The sequence below is a fragment of the Miniopterus natalensis genome, chromosome 12, assembly GCF_054644295.1.
Source record: "Miniopterus natalensis isolate mMinNat1 chromosome 12, mMinNat1.hap1, whole genome shotgun sequence".
In the NCBI taxonomy this organism is placed as follows: domain Eukaryota; kingdom Metazoa; phylum Chordata; class Mammalia; order Chiroptera; family Miniopteridae; genus Miniopterus; species Miniopterus natalensis.
The window spans coordinates 68720512-68736662 of record NC_142092.1 but is presented as its reverse complement, the minus strand read 5'-3'; the positions used below and the strand labels follow the sequence as shown (position 1 = coordinate 68736662).

The window sequence follows — 16151 nt, the reverse complement described above, 5'->3', positions numbered from 1 at the left end:
AGTGACCTGCCCAAGGCCACCCAGTGCCCCAGAAGGGACCAGGACCCATCTCCTAGCACCCAGGTTGGGCTGCTGGACCACTTTCCTCCTCTCCAGCTCCCCATCCTTTCTGTCTCAAGCCCTCCCGGGCTTGCCCTTCTGGGCACCCCCTGTCCTCGGCTGCTTTCCCTGGTGCTAGTGCCAGCCCCAGGGCCTCAACTCCGAGGGCCCAGTAAGGCGTGGGGCTGCCGGGGCTGCCCGGCCAGTCAGGCGGCCCCAGCTCAGGCCCCGCACATGCCTTCCTCCCTGCAGTACATGGAGAAGCTGTCCCAGCTGGCCTACCACCCTCTCAAGATGCAGAGCTGCTACGAGAAGATGGAGCCGCTGCGGCTCGACGGGCTGCAGCAGCGTTTCGACGTGTCCAGCACATCCGTGTTTAAGCAGCGAGCCCAGATCCACATGCGTGAGGTGGGCCAGAGGCTCCTGCCCCACACACGCCACAGCCCTGTCCCTTCCACGGTTCCCATCTCCTGGGAGAGTCGCCCACTCCCTGGCTCCACCCTCCACGTGTGCCGCCCTGTGGCCACGCTCAGCCCTTCGTGCTCTCCCGCTCCGGTCTCAGGTGCTCTCCCATCTGTTTGGAACACCCGTCCCTCTGTTCACCTGGCTAATTCAGACTCATCTTTCAGGTCTCAGCTTAGAGACCCCTTCCTCCATGAAGCCCTCCTTACTCCCCAAGCCCCCAAACCCCTTCCTGCAGGGCCCGGGACCTCTGTTTCCTATTTCCTTGAGGCAGGGTCCGCCCGGTGCCCAGCACTGTGTCAGCACACAGCAGATGCTCAGTAGCGATGTGAGGGTGTGAGCACCGAGTGAGCACACGCGCCACCCACTCCTCCCCGGCCGGCCTGGGGCAGCTGGCTGAGCAGCCTCTTGGAGGCATGCAGAAGGGGCTGTGGGCACTCCTGGGCCTTCATGTACCCCATGGTGTGCCCCACAGCAAATGGACAATGCCGTGTACACCTTCGAGACCCTCCTGCACCAGGAGCTGGGCAAGGGGCCCACCAAGGAGGAGCTGTGCAAGTCCATCCAGCGGATCCTGGAGCGCGTGCTGAAGGTGAGCGGCTTCGCCCCCTGACCCTTGACCTGCCCTAAGTGCGGCTGAGCCCTGAGTCCATACCGCTGGCCTTCCATCCTCATGCCAGGGGCCTGTGGGGCCCACGGACTCTGAGCCCCGTTTCCTCTTTCGTGGCAGAAATACGACTATGACAGCAGCACCGTGCGGAAGCGCTTCTTCCGGGAGGCGCTGCTGCAGATCACCATCCCGTTCCTGCTCAAGAAGCTCGCCCCCACCTGCAAGTCGGTGAGCGGCCCCTCGGCCACCGCCCCCTTGGTCCCGGGAGCCAGCCTGACGGGTGGGGCGGAGCCCACGGGCCCTCTCTGCCCCGAGGCCCTGACCACCCCTCTCTGCCCCGTGCCCGCCTCGCCTTGCAGGAGCTGCCCCGGTTCCAGGAGCTGATCTTCGAGGACTTTGCCAGGTTTATCCTGGTGGAGAACACGTACGAGGAGGTGGTGCTGCAGACGGTCATGAAGGACATCCTGCAGGGTGTGTGCCAGCGCCCCCGCAGGAGGCCCCCCGGGGCTGGCTGGGGGCTGCCCCACTGCTGCTGGGATTCTGATCGCCAGGAGGGTGGTGGGGTCAGCGAAGCTGCAAAGAAAATGAGATTTATGCCTCTGGGCCAGGGTAGGCCCACTGTTAGCTGTGTAGCCACAGGAGGATAGCATCCAGTCTCTGTGCCTTAGTTTCTTCATGGGTCCTTGACATTCCGGGAGTGTCAGATGAGTGACAGGGTGACACGGTGGTTACCAGCGTGGGCTTTGGGTTAGGGTCATGGCTCCTCCTTCCTTGCAGTGAGGCCTGGAGTAAGCCATATCCCAATTACAACACCCGCTCAGGCCGTGGGGAGGCCCCTGGGGGATGGTGCTGGTCACATTTGGGCACAGCAAAGAGTGTGGTGGCAGCTGTCGTCCCTGTGGTCAGTGTCCTGACGCACCCCTTTGACCCTGCAGCCGTGAAGGAGGCAGCCGTGCAGAGGAAGCACAACCTGTACCGGGACAGCGTGGTCCTGCACAACAGCGACCCCAACCTGCATCTGCTGGCCGAGGGCTCACCCATCGACTGGGGTGAGGAGTATGGTGGCAGTGGTGGCGGCAGAGGGGACAGTGGCAGCCCCAGCCCCGGTGCCCAGGAAGCAGCCACCACCTGGGAGAAGCGACGGCGAGCCAAGCAGGTGGTGTCCGTGGTCCACGATGAGGAGGCAGGGCTGCCCTTCGAGGCTAGCCCTGAGCCACTGTCACCTGCGTCCCTGGACAGTGTCACTGAGGTCCGTGACCTGCTGGCCCAGGATCTGCGAGCTGAGAGTCCCCCACCGGCCTGCCCCCTGATCAATGGGGCCCCCGTGCAGAATAGCTCCCAGCCCGTGATCATTCTGCCAGCTTCGGGCTCACCACCTGCGGGCTCACCACCTGCGGGCTCACCACCTGCAGCCTCCTCGCCACCTGCGGCCTCTTCACCACCTGCATCCTCCTCACCACCTGCCTCGATTGTCCCCACCCCCACCCCCGTCCCGCAACTCCCAACTGGAAAGGCTGTGGACCTCCAGCCTTCGAAGCCCAATGACCAGGAGACCGGGGAACAGGAGTCCAGCCCTGGAGGCCGCCCCCCCATCCACACCACCACCGAGGACAGCGCAGGGGTGCAGACTGAGTTCTAGGCTGTCGCACCTGAGCTGCTGTTGGACAAGGCACACGGGCCCCTCCCTCTGAGGCACTGACAAGCTTGGCTCCGGCCGGAGCAGGGATCTGTGCCTCGGGTGGGGCTGGGCCCGGATGAGCCCACCTGAAGTCACTTTATTGGGTTCGGTCCTACTTTGTTTTCTCTTCTGGAGGTGATCTCAGCTTTCCTGCTTGTGCTGGGGGCCGAGCGTAGCTGACGGAGCTGGGGAGCACCTAGTGGCCCCAGTTCTCTGGGTCCTCCCTTTCTGTCTTTCTCTGTGACCTGTTCCCCTCGTGGGTCTTGCCATCCTTGCAAAGAGAGAGGTCAAGGCACCGTCTGCTGTGACTCAGAGCCCGAGTCCCCTCCCCTCACCAAAGGCTCATTGGAACCAGGAACATTAAGCGCTGAGGCCCACCTCTGGGCCTCACTCCCCTCCCTGCTCTTCCAGGCCGGGCCCAGAGGCCAGTTCCCGAGTGGACAGTGGCCTCGCTTTCCCCACCCTGGATGAGGGGAAGCGCAAGGAGGGCGTCTTCAGCCTGGAGGACGCTGGGGGGGGTGCTTCATGAAGGGAGATGGGGCCACAGGCTGGGGATGGAATGAGAAAGGCCCGGAATGTGCTGGTGCGGGGTAGGAAGTGTCCGAGGGCGGGAGCGAGCCTTGCGAGCAGGCGGCCAGAGGGCAGAGGCTGCTGGAGGCCGTGCGGGCCTTCAGATCCCCGACTTCCAGCCGCAGCAGGCTCCTCCGGCTTGCTTGCCGGCACCCAGTCTTCAGGGCCCCTCTGTCCCGCCCCTGTGCCCCCCTGGGTTGGGGCTGACGGGAGGGCGGCGCTCTGCTCAGAGGCAGGGTTTAGCGGGTGTGGATTCTGTCCTCCGTGGGCCACCTCCAAGGCACATGCTGTCCACCGAGGGAGCTGGTAGGGCTCCTGAAGGGCCGTGGCTCCCTGATGCACGCTGGTGGCCGCTCTGAGGATTTGGGGTCAGGCTGTGGCTTGGCCCTTGCTGCCTGAGTCACCAAGTCACCTTACCCTGAACATTCCAGGCCCTTTTTACAATGTGAGTTGCTTGGGGCCAAAGGCTTGTCCACGGCTTCTTGTTCCTGGGGGTGAGGGTGAAGCCAGGGCCACTCCCAGCCTGGCAGTTCCAGACCCTCCAGACTGCTTTGAGGAGAGGTCGGCAGGGCAGAAAATGACTCGTTCAGGGTCCTCAGGGTGGGGCCCCCGCCCAGCCCTGCACCCTCCCTGTTCTGCTTCCTGGGGCCCGGGCCGTGGATCCCCAGGACGGGTGGCAGAGGTTGGTGCTCAGGATCCCTCCACCACCAGCCCTAATCTCAGATGCCTCACTAACCTCTCCTACCAACACATTCCGTCTTAAGATGTTCTCCTCTAGTGCCTTTTGGTGTTTTCCAGTCTTTCAGACATTGTATTGAAAATATTAAGTGAACTGTTTAAGCTTCTACTAATCAATAAATGCTTTATTTAAAGCCAGCGACCTGTGCGTGGTGCCGGCAGGGGACCTGGGCTAGAGACTGCGTCTGGGCCTGTCCATGCGCCCGGCTTTCTGGGCTCCCTTGACTGAGCACCTCTAGGTCAGACTTACGTTATCCCCACAGGGGAGGAAACTGAGGCTCAGAGAGAAGACGAAGAGCATGCAGGTGCCTGGCCCGCTGGCGGCTCAGGCAGCTTCCTCAGCTAAGTGTGGGCAGGGTGCTCTTCGGGAGCCTCGAGTGACCGGCCAAGAGAGACTCCGGCAGCTTTAAGGCCACTTGGCCATGAGGCGCCCACAGTGGGGTAGGCGGGCCCCTGGCTCATTCTGGATCCCAACAGCGATGCCAACGTTCTCAAGACCCCTGACCACACAGCCAGCGCTCGCTGTGGGCGGTGCCCCTTACATGCACAGCTCCAAATGATGCCTTCATCACCGTGTCGCCATTGGTGGGGCCCAGGAAGGTGGGGAACCTTGGCTGAGGTTTTGGGACACAGGACCCCCCCCCACACACACACACACACACAACTGGTGGGATGAGTTGCCTCGTCCATGGGTAAAAACGTTCCTCCTGGGTAGATGGCAGCATCACTGTGGGGGATGTTGGTTTCCTTGGTACCAGCCTGTCCACAGTGGCCAGTGGCTGAGGGCTTGTCAACGAGGGCTGGGGTGTGGAACTGCAGGGGCTATGGGGCCAGAGACTAGGGGCTCAGCTGCAGTCTCACTGTTGCCCTCAGCAAGTCACTAACTTGGCCTGAGGGTCCTCACCGATAAAATGGGAATCACCAAAGTCCTTTCTCCCAGGGCAAACGTTGTGCTCTGTGAAGTGGCCCTGCCCACCTCAGGCCTCAGTCTCCCCACTTGACCAAGGGGAGCCCAGGAGGGTGAGTGGGGAGGGAGAACCCTCAAAGGTCTCCAGGAGGAAGGAGACATCGTTGGGAGGCCCCAGCTCCTGCCTGGAAAACAGGACTCAGATCACAAGGGGTCTTTGTCCACTTTGGCCCACAGGATTGATGGATGGTCCCAATGAGGTAGGGAAACAGGTCCAGAGCTCTTTCTGCCACCCCAGGGCCTGTCCCCTATATCCGGCTGGCTCTTGGACTGTACCTGGGGTGAGCACTTAGAGCCCTATCATGTCCCGCACTGAATGGAAGGGGAAATAGAGTCTGGAAGGCTGGCCAGGGAGTCAGAGGTAGTGGCAGAGCCCAGGCGCCTGAGCAAGTCTGCCTCCAGCCCAGAGAAAATGCTGTCCTCAGCTTAACCATTTGCCAGAAAAGGCACAATAAATGTGCAACTCTCAGCAAGAACAGGGTCTGTACAACTGTACTGGTCCAAACCCAGCACTGCGGTGTCCCAGCTGCAAGGTCCGGGGCATTCACTCCCTCAGCCTGGGCTCCCTCGTCTGGGATGGTGACAGTGGAGCGCACAGCGCAGGCCCAGCATGGCACAACCTGCTCAGGCTGACTCCTGCCCTTCTCTCAGCCCGTGTCTCCACCCCTATCCATGGGAGGTTTGCATAACTTCACCTTCGGAATGTCTCTGCCTCCTCCCTCCTGACTGAGGTGCAGCCATCTCCGGATCCCATCCCAGGCCCAGGGCCCTTCCCCTCCCCAGGCTCCATCAGGACCCAGTGATGACTCGGAAGCAGGCTGGAAGTGAACAGGTTTATTGATGTTCCTGCTCGGGGTCTGCAAAGCTCATTCCCTGCCCTTGAGCCATATGGGGTGAGGTGGTGCAGATCTGGAGAATAGAAGGGCCAAGAGCTTTGAGGGGCAGCAGTGAAGGAGGCAGGGAGGGACTGATGTCGCCTGTGGCACAAGGCTTGCACTGAACACCTTCCAGCCGATCAATCAGCCCGTGGTGGCCTGTGGTCACCGGCTCCATCTGTGGCCTCCTCTCCCCGCACCAGGGTCCTCCTGCACTCCCACTGCCCTGCTGAAAGGGACAGCACTGTCTGTGTTCTCCTGACGAGGACCCCGAGGCTTCTGGAGGGAAAGGGACCTGCCATAGTCAGCTGGGAGGTGGCAGAGCCACACTGGCCAGGACACTCCCTGGTACACCGTGAGGGATCCTCTCTTACACAGTATTCAGGTCATCGGTCAGGAACACTCACTTTCTGCCTGGGCCCAGCCCAGGCGTCTTGGAGATCAGGGGTGGGGGGCACCCTCCTGGGCTTGGGGCAGGGCCCAGGACAGAGGGGGCCTTACTAGTCTGCGGAGAGCAGGGGGTGAGCTGGAGCCCTGGGCCTGCGGGTGGCAGAGGTGGGGGGCCAGGGCCCAGGCTGGCACTCAGCTGCTGTGGTAGATCCGGAGGCGCTGGGCGATCTCCTGGCGGCACAGCGGGCATGTGCGCAGTGGCTGGCAGCACTGCGGGCAGCAGCAGACGTGGCCGCAGTTGAGGAAGATCATCTGGGCCTGAGGACAGAGTGGGAGCGTCTGGGCTCTGCCATGACATGTGGTCATCCTCAACCTCCACTACCCCAGAAACGCATCACACACGGCAAGTGAAAGTCTAGTCCTTCCTTCTGATAGAGTTTGGCACTGTTTCTCCATGTCTTGTTAAAAATCTATAAATACCTGTAAGCCCCACCCCTTTCTAAAATGAAACTGGCCTGTCTTCTCTGATGTTTTACTAGTCACTTTCTCTGCCACCCTCTCTCAGTTTGACACTGTGGTGCCATGTCTGTGAGCAGGGCCACTGTATCGAACCAGCCCTGCTGCTGGACAGACATTAAGGTTGTTCCCAATTTTTGTTCCTTTGCCCAGCCCCTCAGTCTAAAAGCGATTCCAACATTATGGCCCAGAAGTCATGTCTACGCTTTGCTCCAGCATTCCCTCTTTTTAGGAATTTACCGTAAGCCAATAACCAAGGCTGTACTCCCAGCCAGTTCAGGCTGCTCAGCACAGCACTGCTTGTAATAACAAGAGACTGGAAGCCAACCTATGGGGCCCCAAAGCAGGGATCTGGTTAAATTTATAACCACCGAGTCCTTCCACATCATGCCTGCCCCAGGTCTGGTAAAGCCCAGGGGCAATCAAATGCTCTAACACAGTCGCCTTTTCTAAGTAGGATCGCATGGTGGCGGGAGGGGTGGATTTAAATTTTATATGCTATGTTGTTTAATTTTTACCGTAAGGGTGAATGTTACAGTTTTTTAAGAGAGAGTTTTAAAATAGCCTCTTCAGAGAAAATTGTGTTGTTGATATTTAACGACTTGGGAAACTTTCCTAAATATATTTATTAAGTACAGAAAAAAATCCTTTCTGGAAAAAAAAAAGCCCAGAAAATGATGTTAGCATTGCTCATATTTGGGTTGTGGGATCATGGGTCATTTTTATTTCCTGTATTCTCCACAATTTCTAATGAACACAGTATGCTTACAAAACTAGAAAAAAGTGTTTAGGAAGACTACTGCCTGGAGAGGCGTGGGTGGCCGCAGGCAGGGGCAGGCTGACAGGTGGGGGTGGCCAGCTCCTGCCCCAGACTTACCTCCCGTTCCAGGCACACGACACACTCTGAGGTCTGCACCTCCAGCTCCATTGGGGGAGCTGATGGCCTCACAGACTCAGGAGACTCCTCAGGGGCAGTGGGCTCCAGGGCCCCAAGGACCTCGCCCTGGGGTGCTTTCAGAAGCTCTGTGAGGATGAGAGAAAGAGGGTGAGCCAGGGCAGGGCCACTCTCAATGATCCCAACCCCTAGGGGATGCCCCTGGCTTTGCCTGCCCCATGTGGACAGTGAGCTGGAAGGTGAGGGAGCTCTGATCTCAGAATCAGGGGAAGGGCTGTCTTAACACAGCCCCCCTCATTTCTCTTGAGTCTCATGCCCCATCTGTAACATGGGAGTGCTGGGACACTGGCAGGGAGGGTCACAGCACTGGTTAACTGGGGCCTCTTACCCCTAATGTCCCCTGAACCCTTAAGGGCCACCTTGCAAGTAGGACTTTGTCACTTTAAGAGATGAGAAACTGGAGCTCAGAGAGGGGAAGCCACTTGCCCAAGGCCACAGCACCATCTGGTGGCTGGGCCGCAGCACAGGAGCCCTTGGTTGGGGTTCTGGGACGGGCTGAGCCTCCCTTTCAGCTTTTCCACCCAGTGACCCAGGAGATAGGCTGGCCACTGCCCATTAGGACTCAGAGGAGCAGGGAAAGGAGAGAATAGTCCCCACAGCTGCTCCCCTCAGCCCCCTGGCAGAGCCCCAAGCCTGCCCACTGCCCTGACCTGGAGCTAGCAACCAGCCCTGAAACAGGACATCAGAAGGGCCCTTATAAAACAGTCTCTCATTATCATGAAGTGTGCACCCCTGACATCCCTGTCCTCAGCCCTGATCCCCACCATTATCACAGTTAATGTTTCACTGATTCTATGGTTTGAATTACAAATAGTATTTTTTTATAATTGGAAAAAATCTAGAAGGTTTTTTAGAGGTTATTACAACACTAGACACTCTAAGGGTATCAGGGCGTCCCAGACCATTGTGGTAAAGAGGCCCTTCTATATTTAATATAACACGTATCAAGTCCTGGGCACAATTCAAGAATTGGTGGGAAAATGCCTGAGGATCTCATGTCTCTTCTGGAGCTAAGAAGGAACCTCCTGCCACAGACCCCTCCCCAGTGGGGTGGGCACAGCCAGGAAGAAGCCCCAAGCAGCAGAGGCACCACAGCGCAGCAGGGCCATTCTAAGATGGGGATTAGCTAGGAGCAGGGAGGGCTCCTGCTAGCTCTGGGGTTGGTGGGGTGGGGGATGGTGAGAGGCTGCCGGTCTGGATGCTGGAGGGGCTCAGAGTGAGGGGGCACCTGCAACTCCTGCTGGAGGGAGGTATATCTGTTAGGGTTAGGGCGACCCCCAGTCCTGATGCCAAACTTTCTGATCTCCACTCCGAGAACAAGAGGGGCGTTAGTGCTGGGGAAACAAACATCTGGAAGGGGTCTACTTTGCACACTACTTGGTATTAAAGGACTGGAAGTTCAACGACTTTTTCTTAGGTAGAGTCAGTCCCTGGAGTAAAGTTGGCTGGAAAGCTGGAGTCTGCAGATGGCACAGCGCTGCTGTCAGCCCTGACACCTGAGGACCCAGGGCCTCCTCTCAGCCGGCAGCCCGAGCTCCTACCTCACCCCTGGGGCCTGGTCCACCACCTACACCTTCAGCCTCTGCCCCAAACAGACCCTGCCCACGGGACGGCCAGCCTGGCAGCCTGTTCTCTCCTTCATTCTTGCTCTAGGCGCCGAGCTTCCTTTCGCTCGTCAAGGCCCCTTGGGGCGAGGGGGCAGCAAAGCCCAGTGGTTTAGCTACTTGCCAGCTGAGTGACGTTATGGGACACGAGTTAACCCCTCTCTCCCTCAGTTTTCTCACCCCTCAAATGAGGATTAAAACATTGCCTACCTGGTGGGGTTGAAACAAAAGTGACATGAAACGGTACATGTGAAATGGCTGGCAAATGCCTGGCACCTGGGTCATGCTCTACACACAAAGACTTGATCTCCATGCCTGTCCTTAGGGCAGCCACAGCGCCTGCCCTCTCCTGGCCTCCGAGGGGGCGGAGAGCCTTCATGATCTGCACTTACCCTCACAGCCCGGACCTTAAGGACTGGCAGGGGCTAGGAAAAGAGATGACCGCCCCCAACCACAGTCCACATGCAAGGTTGGTGCCGGTACCTGGCTGGATCCTGGCCACGTCCAGCAGCTCCTGGACTCTCCGCAGGATCTCATGTTGTAGGCCAGCTTCCGAGACACCCACCTACAGAGTCCAGGAAGAGCAGACTGTCGCCTGGGCTGGGCGGGAGCTGCCGGCACAGCATGGAGCCATGGGGACAGCCTCACTCCTGGCTGCTGGCACCTTCGGCTGGAAATGAGGGGGCCTACCTGGCCCAGTATGCCTGGGCTCAACCACCAGTGTGGCAGAGGGAGAAACTGAGGCCCAAAAGGAAGCCAACACCAGTAACAGCTATGGCTCAGCAGGTGCCTCCCCTATGCCAGGGACTGCTGATAGCTCCACCTGCGTGACCTCATGCTGCTCATGACAACCAGTAATCCAAGACTCTCCACCACAGTTCATGAGGAAAAGACCAGAATTGAAAGTGCTTGAGCTCAGGCGACATGGCTCCCGTGTAGCCCTGCAGTTTGGGGGTAACCCTATTGCAGAATGGTCAGCAGCACAGACTCCGTCACCAGACTCCTCGGCTCAAGTCCTGGCTCTGTTGTGTGACCTCAGGCAAATTACCACCATAGTGTGTGTCTCGGTTTCCTCATCTGAAAAATGACCACGATAATCCCAGCCTGCCCAGGTTGTCAGGAGGAGTCAATGAGTTAGTGTGCGAAAGTGCTGAGAACAGAGTCCCGCACCGGTGAGTGCGACAAAGATGGGAGCTTTCATTGCCATTCGCCTCTTCTGAAAAGTAAGGGAATGAGTGCAAGGTACCCAGAAAGTAACCGGGCGCAGGTGGTGCTGCTGTTACAAGATCTCTACAACTGTGGGGTGGGGTCGGGACCAGGTGACCTCCAACGTAAAGATCCAATCTGAGAGGCAGGGTGGTCTGGGCCAGCAGGACCCACATCCCTGGATTTTCTTAGCCTTAGGGTGTGTAGGGCACGCCCAGCTGGCTGGGGGCGGATGGGGCAGGTGTTCTAGCCACTGGAAGCAAGGGCGTCCTGGGACATTTGCTAGTAGCAGACCTCACCAAGAACTGCAAGAAGAGCAAGCTGACCCGTGGCCAGGTTGGACCAGTGGCCCAGCTCGCCTCCCTAGCCTCCCCCGAGAGGCAGCGGCTGCCCACCTTGGCCAGGTCCCCGGGGCTCATCCGGCTCAGCATGTCCAGCGAGATGCGGTGATGGGCAAAGATGGGCAGGTAGTGCTCGGCTGACAGCTCCACCAGCAGGGCCGCCAGCTCGCGCTCCATGCCTTCTTCCTGCACAAGAAAAGCCGAGGGCGTCACGAATGGGAAGAAAACAAGGAGCCATTATTTATACCAGCAAACAAAGGGTCGGAATATATACGATATACGTGCAAAATGTACTCTTGGAAGTTTTCATACAGAAATTCACATGTAAGGGCATAGAGATAAATGTCCATATGCTACATGCTACGCAGCTGTCTGGAAACAATAAGGACATCTATACGCACAGGCCTGGACAACTGCCCGTCACTACTGCTAAGAGAAAAAAGAAGTTGCCAAATAGTATGTAGAGAAAGACTAAATTTTTATTTAAAATTAAAAAAAAAGTGTGGGGAGTAGAGACAGAGAGAGAGGACCACATCTGCTTGTTCAGAGCAGGTGCTTAGTGACAGCACTGTCACCCACCTGCGCTGGCGTGCAGAGCAGGCCCTGCCCCACTGCGGGCTCCTGGGTCTCTGCCACTCACGGCAGGACCAGCGGCTGTCTGCCCCTCACCAGAACAAACCCTCCCTCTCTCATTTCTGTCCCCCTGGGGTCTAGCACTGGACCTGGTACACTAGCCACCAGAAATATGAATGAAATTAAACTGGAAAGATCAAGAAGCAGGGTATCCCTGAGGCTCCCGGCAGGCCGGCTGCCATCAGTTCTTACCTGCAGCTTCAAGGACAAAGGTTTCTGGTTCAAAAGCCGCTGATACTGAATCAGCCAGTAATTTTCCTGCTTGGTTTCGCTTTTGGCTTCTAACTCCCTCTGCCAAGAACGAAGCCGATACTGTTAGTTACAAAGAGGTAAATCAAAACAATAATGACAGTGATGACTGTGAACTATGTTCCTCCAAGCATGTGGATGGACACGGTATTTTACAAACAGCTCTCCTGCCCACTCTCATCGCAGCATGTGAACTGCAGACACAGAAGGGCGGGAAGCGTCGCTCTCCCCAGCTACTGCTGAGAAGGATCAGACGCCACACACCGGGCAGGGGCCTGGACCTGGGCTGCGGAAACCGGCCCCTCGCTTTGGGCACTAGTCTGGGAGGGGCCCTTTTCTCCTCTGCTTGTGGGAACAGCAAAGTGCTGGGCAATCACCTCCTCCCACAGAGCTTGGGCTGGTCTCCTGGGTGCCAGGCAGGGAAGGAAATAGGATCCCAAAGACTCCATCAGCTTCTGGAGTGGCCTTCGCCGCCTAACAAAGCTGGAGGCCTATAAACATGCTATAGAAACGAATTTCTTTGTTCTGTCTTCCAACAAATATCCCATGAGAGCTGTTCTGGGCCAGACACTGCTCTACATGCTGGGGACAGCAGTGAGTGCTAAGTGCCAAACTGTGCTGTGCACCAAGGCGCCGTTTCACTTAATTCTCACAACTCGGAAATGGGCTCTATTCCACGAGTGAAGAAACCGAGCTTCTGAGGGATTAGTAGCCTGGCCCAGGTCTAAGAGCTGCCCAGTGTCAGGGCCAGGATTCAGACCTGGGTCTGCTTTGCTCCGGAGCCTGGGTCTGCACAGCGGGGTGGCCCAGCCAGGACTGCAGCCGCATACAGGGCCAGATGCAACGTGGGAACAGGGTTTCAACACAGGCATTTCCTAGTGCCCTTGGGGGCCTGGCTGCCCTTTGGTGGTCACTCCTGGACCTTGCCGAGCTGGCTCCCTCTTCTGGGAGTCAAACCCATTTGGGAACAGGGCAGTTGGGCAACTCCTGCCAAAGGCTAATTAAAAGGCCTGCCTTGGACACAGCAGTTCCTCTCCTGGGCATCCGTCCTGAGTAAATGCTCAGCTGTTCTCAAATACTTAGCTGCAAGGACGCTCAGAGAGCACTGCATATAAGAGGCAAGAACGGGAAGCAGTCTAAATGCTCAACAGGCTAGTGACGACCTATCCAAACGCAGCCATGACAAGAATGGAGACGAGTGTTTTAGCGACGTGAAAAGAACGGATGAAAACAAGCTGGTCATCAGGGCCAGGCGCTGCTTTAGGGCTGGGCATGTGCCTGCACAGCTACAAATAGGCACCACAATGTTTGAAAAATATACGTCAAACTGTTAGCAACAGACAACTCTCAGAAGTGAGTATTTTCCTTTGTACTTTCTGGTTTCTCTTTGATGAACAACTATGATTTGAATAACAAAAGTGTTTCTAAGAACCACAAGTGTGTGGAGGGAAAGCAAACCCCTGTGCGAGCTGACACAGAGCCCAACGCACCAGGATTGCCTGGAGTTCTTTCTCTCGTTGTGTCTTCTCTTTGAGCAGCTGTTGGAGCAGGTCGGTGAGAGCCCAGCGCTGCTCTGAGATCATCTCCTGCAACATAAGACCACACCAGTGCCACTGGAAGCTCATGGCACCCCTGGAGCCAGAAGTCCTAAGGGCGAGGTGCCAGGATCCCCTTCACTGAGTCCTCAGCTGCCAGCTGGGGGCCCATGGAGGGCCCGACTCAATTCAGGGCTCTCTCCATGGTCTCAGGGTGAGAATTAGGGTACACAGCTGAGGGGCCCCTATGCCCGGGCATCCCCACCCCACCTGCTCCTAAGCCTGCACCTCCCTTCCCCATGGGGCTAAGGCCAGGCATGAAATCTGGCGACTGATGTTGGTGGAGTGGTAAGAAACAGCAAATAAAGGAAATGACAAGCCATGAGTATCTGACTTCCTCTTGCTGACTCCAGAGTACGTGGGGGAAGCACATGGCAGGGAGGGCCAGTATGTTACCCTGTCACCCCGCACCAGTCTGGAAGGCTCTACACAGGTGGATGCACATGCAAATCGGAGCAGAGCCCTTGTTTGTATCTGTGTCCCACTCATCTCTTACCTTGAAAACCCCACGGAGGCCCGAAAATGGGAGCCTGCAAGCTCTAATGGGCAAGAGACAAGGGTACCTGCTCTGAGAGTCCAACCCCTCCTCTCTCTGAAGACTGTTTCCAGGCTCACTCTAGGCTTTCCGTTTGCTAGCTCACCCCTCTTTCATGGCCCTGACACAGGCTAGGCCTGGAAGATTACTTCCATTCTATGAAGGAGAGAAATGGAGGTCCAGGGAGGGGAAGTGACTTGCCTAAGGTCACACAGCACACCTGTGGTGGACCTCAGACCAGGACTCCAGACCCCAGTGTTTTTTCCCTGTACTGAGAGGCCCACAAGAAAATAAGACTTCCACAGAGAACAGGCGGCTCTGCTTGAAGGCTGATATAGGTACATGGCCTCACGTACCACTGACAGAGCCCCTCTGTGCACAACTGGACTGAGGTGCAGAGAAGGGAAAGGGTGACCCCTTTTCCTCTTCCCGCCCACCTCACACAGCAAGACTGTGCTTGGACAGAACCCAGGTCCTGACTTGCAGTCCCATCTGCTAGTCCCTGTTGCCCCTTCTCTGTGCACAGGATACCGAGCCAAGCTCACAGAGAAGCTGCCTGCAGGGAGCGACACAGTAACAGCCGGGCCCTCTCCTCCAGACATTCCTGGGACACCAAGAAAACTCCTTCCCCAGAGGATATCAGCCTGTGAGTAGAACCAGCACCCCAAAAGCATGGCTTAAGGAGACAGGGAGCTCAGCAGCAACCCTGCTCTAAAACAAACAAAATGCGGAGATGGAGATGTCACCTAGGTGAGCCTTGGCAATGAAACCCTCTTTCCTCTGACCCTCCTGCCTCACAACAAGCTGACCCGACCCTTGACCTCAGCCTTCTGGGACTGGGGCACCCTCCAAGGTCACAGCCAGAGGAGACCTGCCCTGCCTGCTGGAGAGCAGCTGCTGAGAGGCGGTGGGGGACCAGGTGGGAGACTTCATTGCAGGGCAGGGGAGGGACAGGGCAGGCCAGGGAGCCCTACATACCTGTAGTGTCTCTGTGTCCAGGGATTTCCTCTTTAACTCCAGCTGTGTCAGCTGCAATAACTCAGTTTCTATTAACTTAATCTAGACAGAAGATGAGACAGGGTTTTTTATTCACATTAACCACAGTTCAGTTCTGTGCCACTGCTCTCGATGGCCAAGTGGGGTGTTTTCTGGGGGTCTCTGGAGTGAAGGGGCCCTGAGTGCTTTAGGATGTGTGCATGGATATGCTTGTTCTGGTCAATACTACTAACCAATTCTCTTGCTTCCTCTGAATAGCTGTCAGAGAGGGGAGCAGAGGGTTATGGGAGTGATTGAATAATAATAGGAGTAGTAACTGATACTTACTGAGGATTCTGTGAGCTAGACCTGTGCCAGGCACTTTGTCAGTTCATCAATTCTCCTCTGGCTATTAGGAGGTATTATTGCCTCCATTTTACAGACAAGGAAACTGAGGCTCAGAGAGGTTAAGTAACTTGCCTCATGACACAGAGCAGGTGAGTGAGCCTTTTCCCTGGGATGTGGCCTTCTCAGGGTCTAAAGGGGAACAACTGGCCTGGTGGGTCAAAGCCACCCCCAGTGAGAATGTCTAGGGGTCACTGCACACCCTCAGGGTGTGACTGGAGGCTTTTAGCCCTGGGGGGTCAGACCCCATGGCCGATCTCTACCCTGTGACCCTTGTCCTCAAGTTCCTAGGTCCCCACCAACCCCAGGTCAGAGGAATGAGCTTCATGTCGGCTATGTGGGATTGAAATTAAAGAGGGAAATAAAAAGGTAAGCTGGTTTTGGCCAAAAAAGGAAAGAATAAAAAGAGAAAAAAACCAAACATGCAAAATGTAAAATTCAAAGTGTGTCGAATACGATGTGATGAGCGTCCCGCAGCCTGAAAGCGCACCTCACCCTCAGGGAGCCCAGCGCGTCAGCAGCCCCGCTCCCCAACCGCGGCCCCGCCTGAGGTTGGCAGCAGAGCCCGGGGGAGAGATGGTCCCTCCTCCAGGCCCAGCTGACATCAGGGCTGCCCTGTTCTCTCAGGTTGGACATCCAATCTGTCTCAGTTCAGAGCTGATGGGGACGCTGGGGTTTGAGCCGGCTGCCTGGGAAGTGGTCAGCACAGAGGCTGCACAGCAGTCAAGACTGCACGCTGCCCTTCCCCTCAGCCCTGGGCAGCGTGACAAGTGGTGACAACAGGTCACATTTGCTGGCACTCACAGTG

The 16151-nt window shown here is 57.1% G+C and overlaps 2 protein-coding genes across 5 annotated transcripts in view; one reads left to right on the top strand and one right to left on the bottom strand.

Moving 5' to 3' along the window:
• The window catches only part of NIBAN2 (niban apoptosis regulator 2), a 47747-nt gene extending 43512 nt beyond the window's left edge, over positions 1-4235 (top strand). Inside the window, exons 10-15 of one of the 2 annotated variants that reach the window (XM_087822931.1) lie at positions 292-447; positions 977-1093; positions 1232-1339; positions 1471-1582; positions 2047-2487; positions 2518-4235. In XM_087822931.1, coding sequence (XP_087679057.1) covers positions 292-447; positions 977-1093; positions 1232-1339; positions 1471-1582; positions 2047-2487; positions 2518-2750 — 1167 coding nt within the window. In that variant the 3' untranslated portion in view covers positions 2751-4235. Of the gene's footprint in view, positions 1-291; positions 448-976; positions 1094-1231; positions 1340-1470; positions 1583-2046 lie in introns of both variants that reach the window. The other variant, XM_087822930.1, reaches the window with a different exon arrangement.
• Positions 4236-5904: 1669 nt separating this feature from the next.
• LRSAM1 (leucine rich repeat and sterile alpha motif containing 1) overlaps positions 5905-16151 on the bottom strand; it is a 32162-nt gene continuing 21915 nt past the window's right edge. For all 3 annotated transcript variants that reach the window (XM_087822929.1, XM_016210999.2, XM_087822928.1), the window contains 7 exons: positions 14942-15022; positions 13324-13419; positions 11777-11875; positions 11006-11137; positions 9888-9969; positions 7723-7868; positions 5905-6647 (listed from right to left, as the gene is read on the bottom strand). In XM_087822929.1, the coding sequence (XP_087679055.1) occupies positions 6522-6647; positions 7723-7868; positions 9888-9969; positions 11006-11137; positions 11777-11875; positions 13324-13419; positions 14942-15022 (762 nt within the window). In that variant the 3' untranslated portion in view covers positions 5905-6521. The remainder of the gene's footprint in view (positions 6648-7722; positions 7869-9887; positions 9970-11005; positions 11138-11776; positions 11876-13323; positions 13420-14941; positions 15023-16151) is intronic.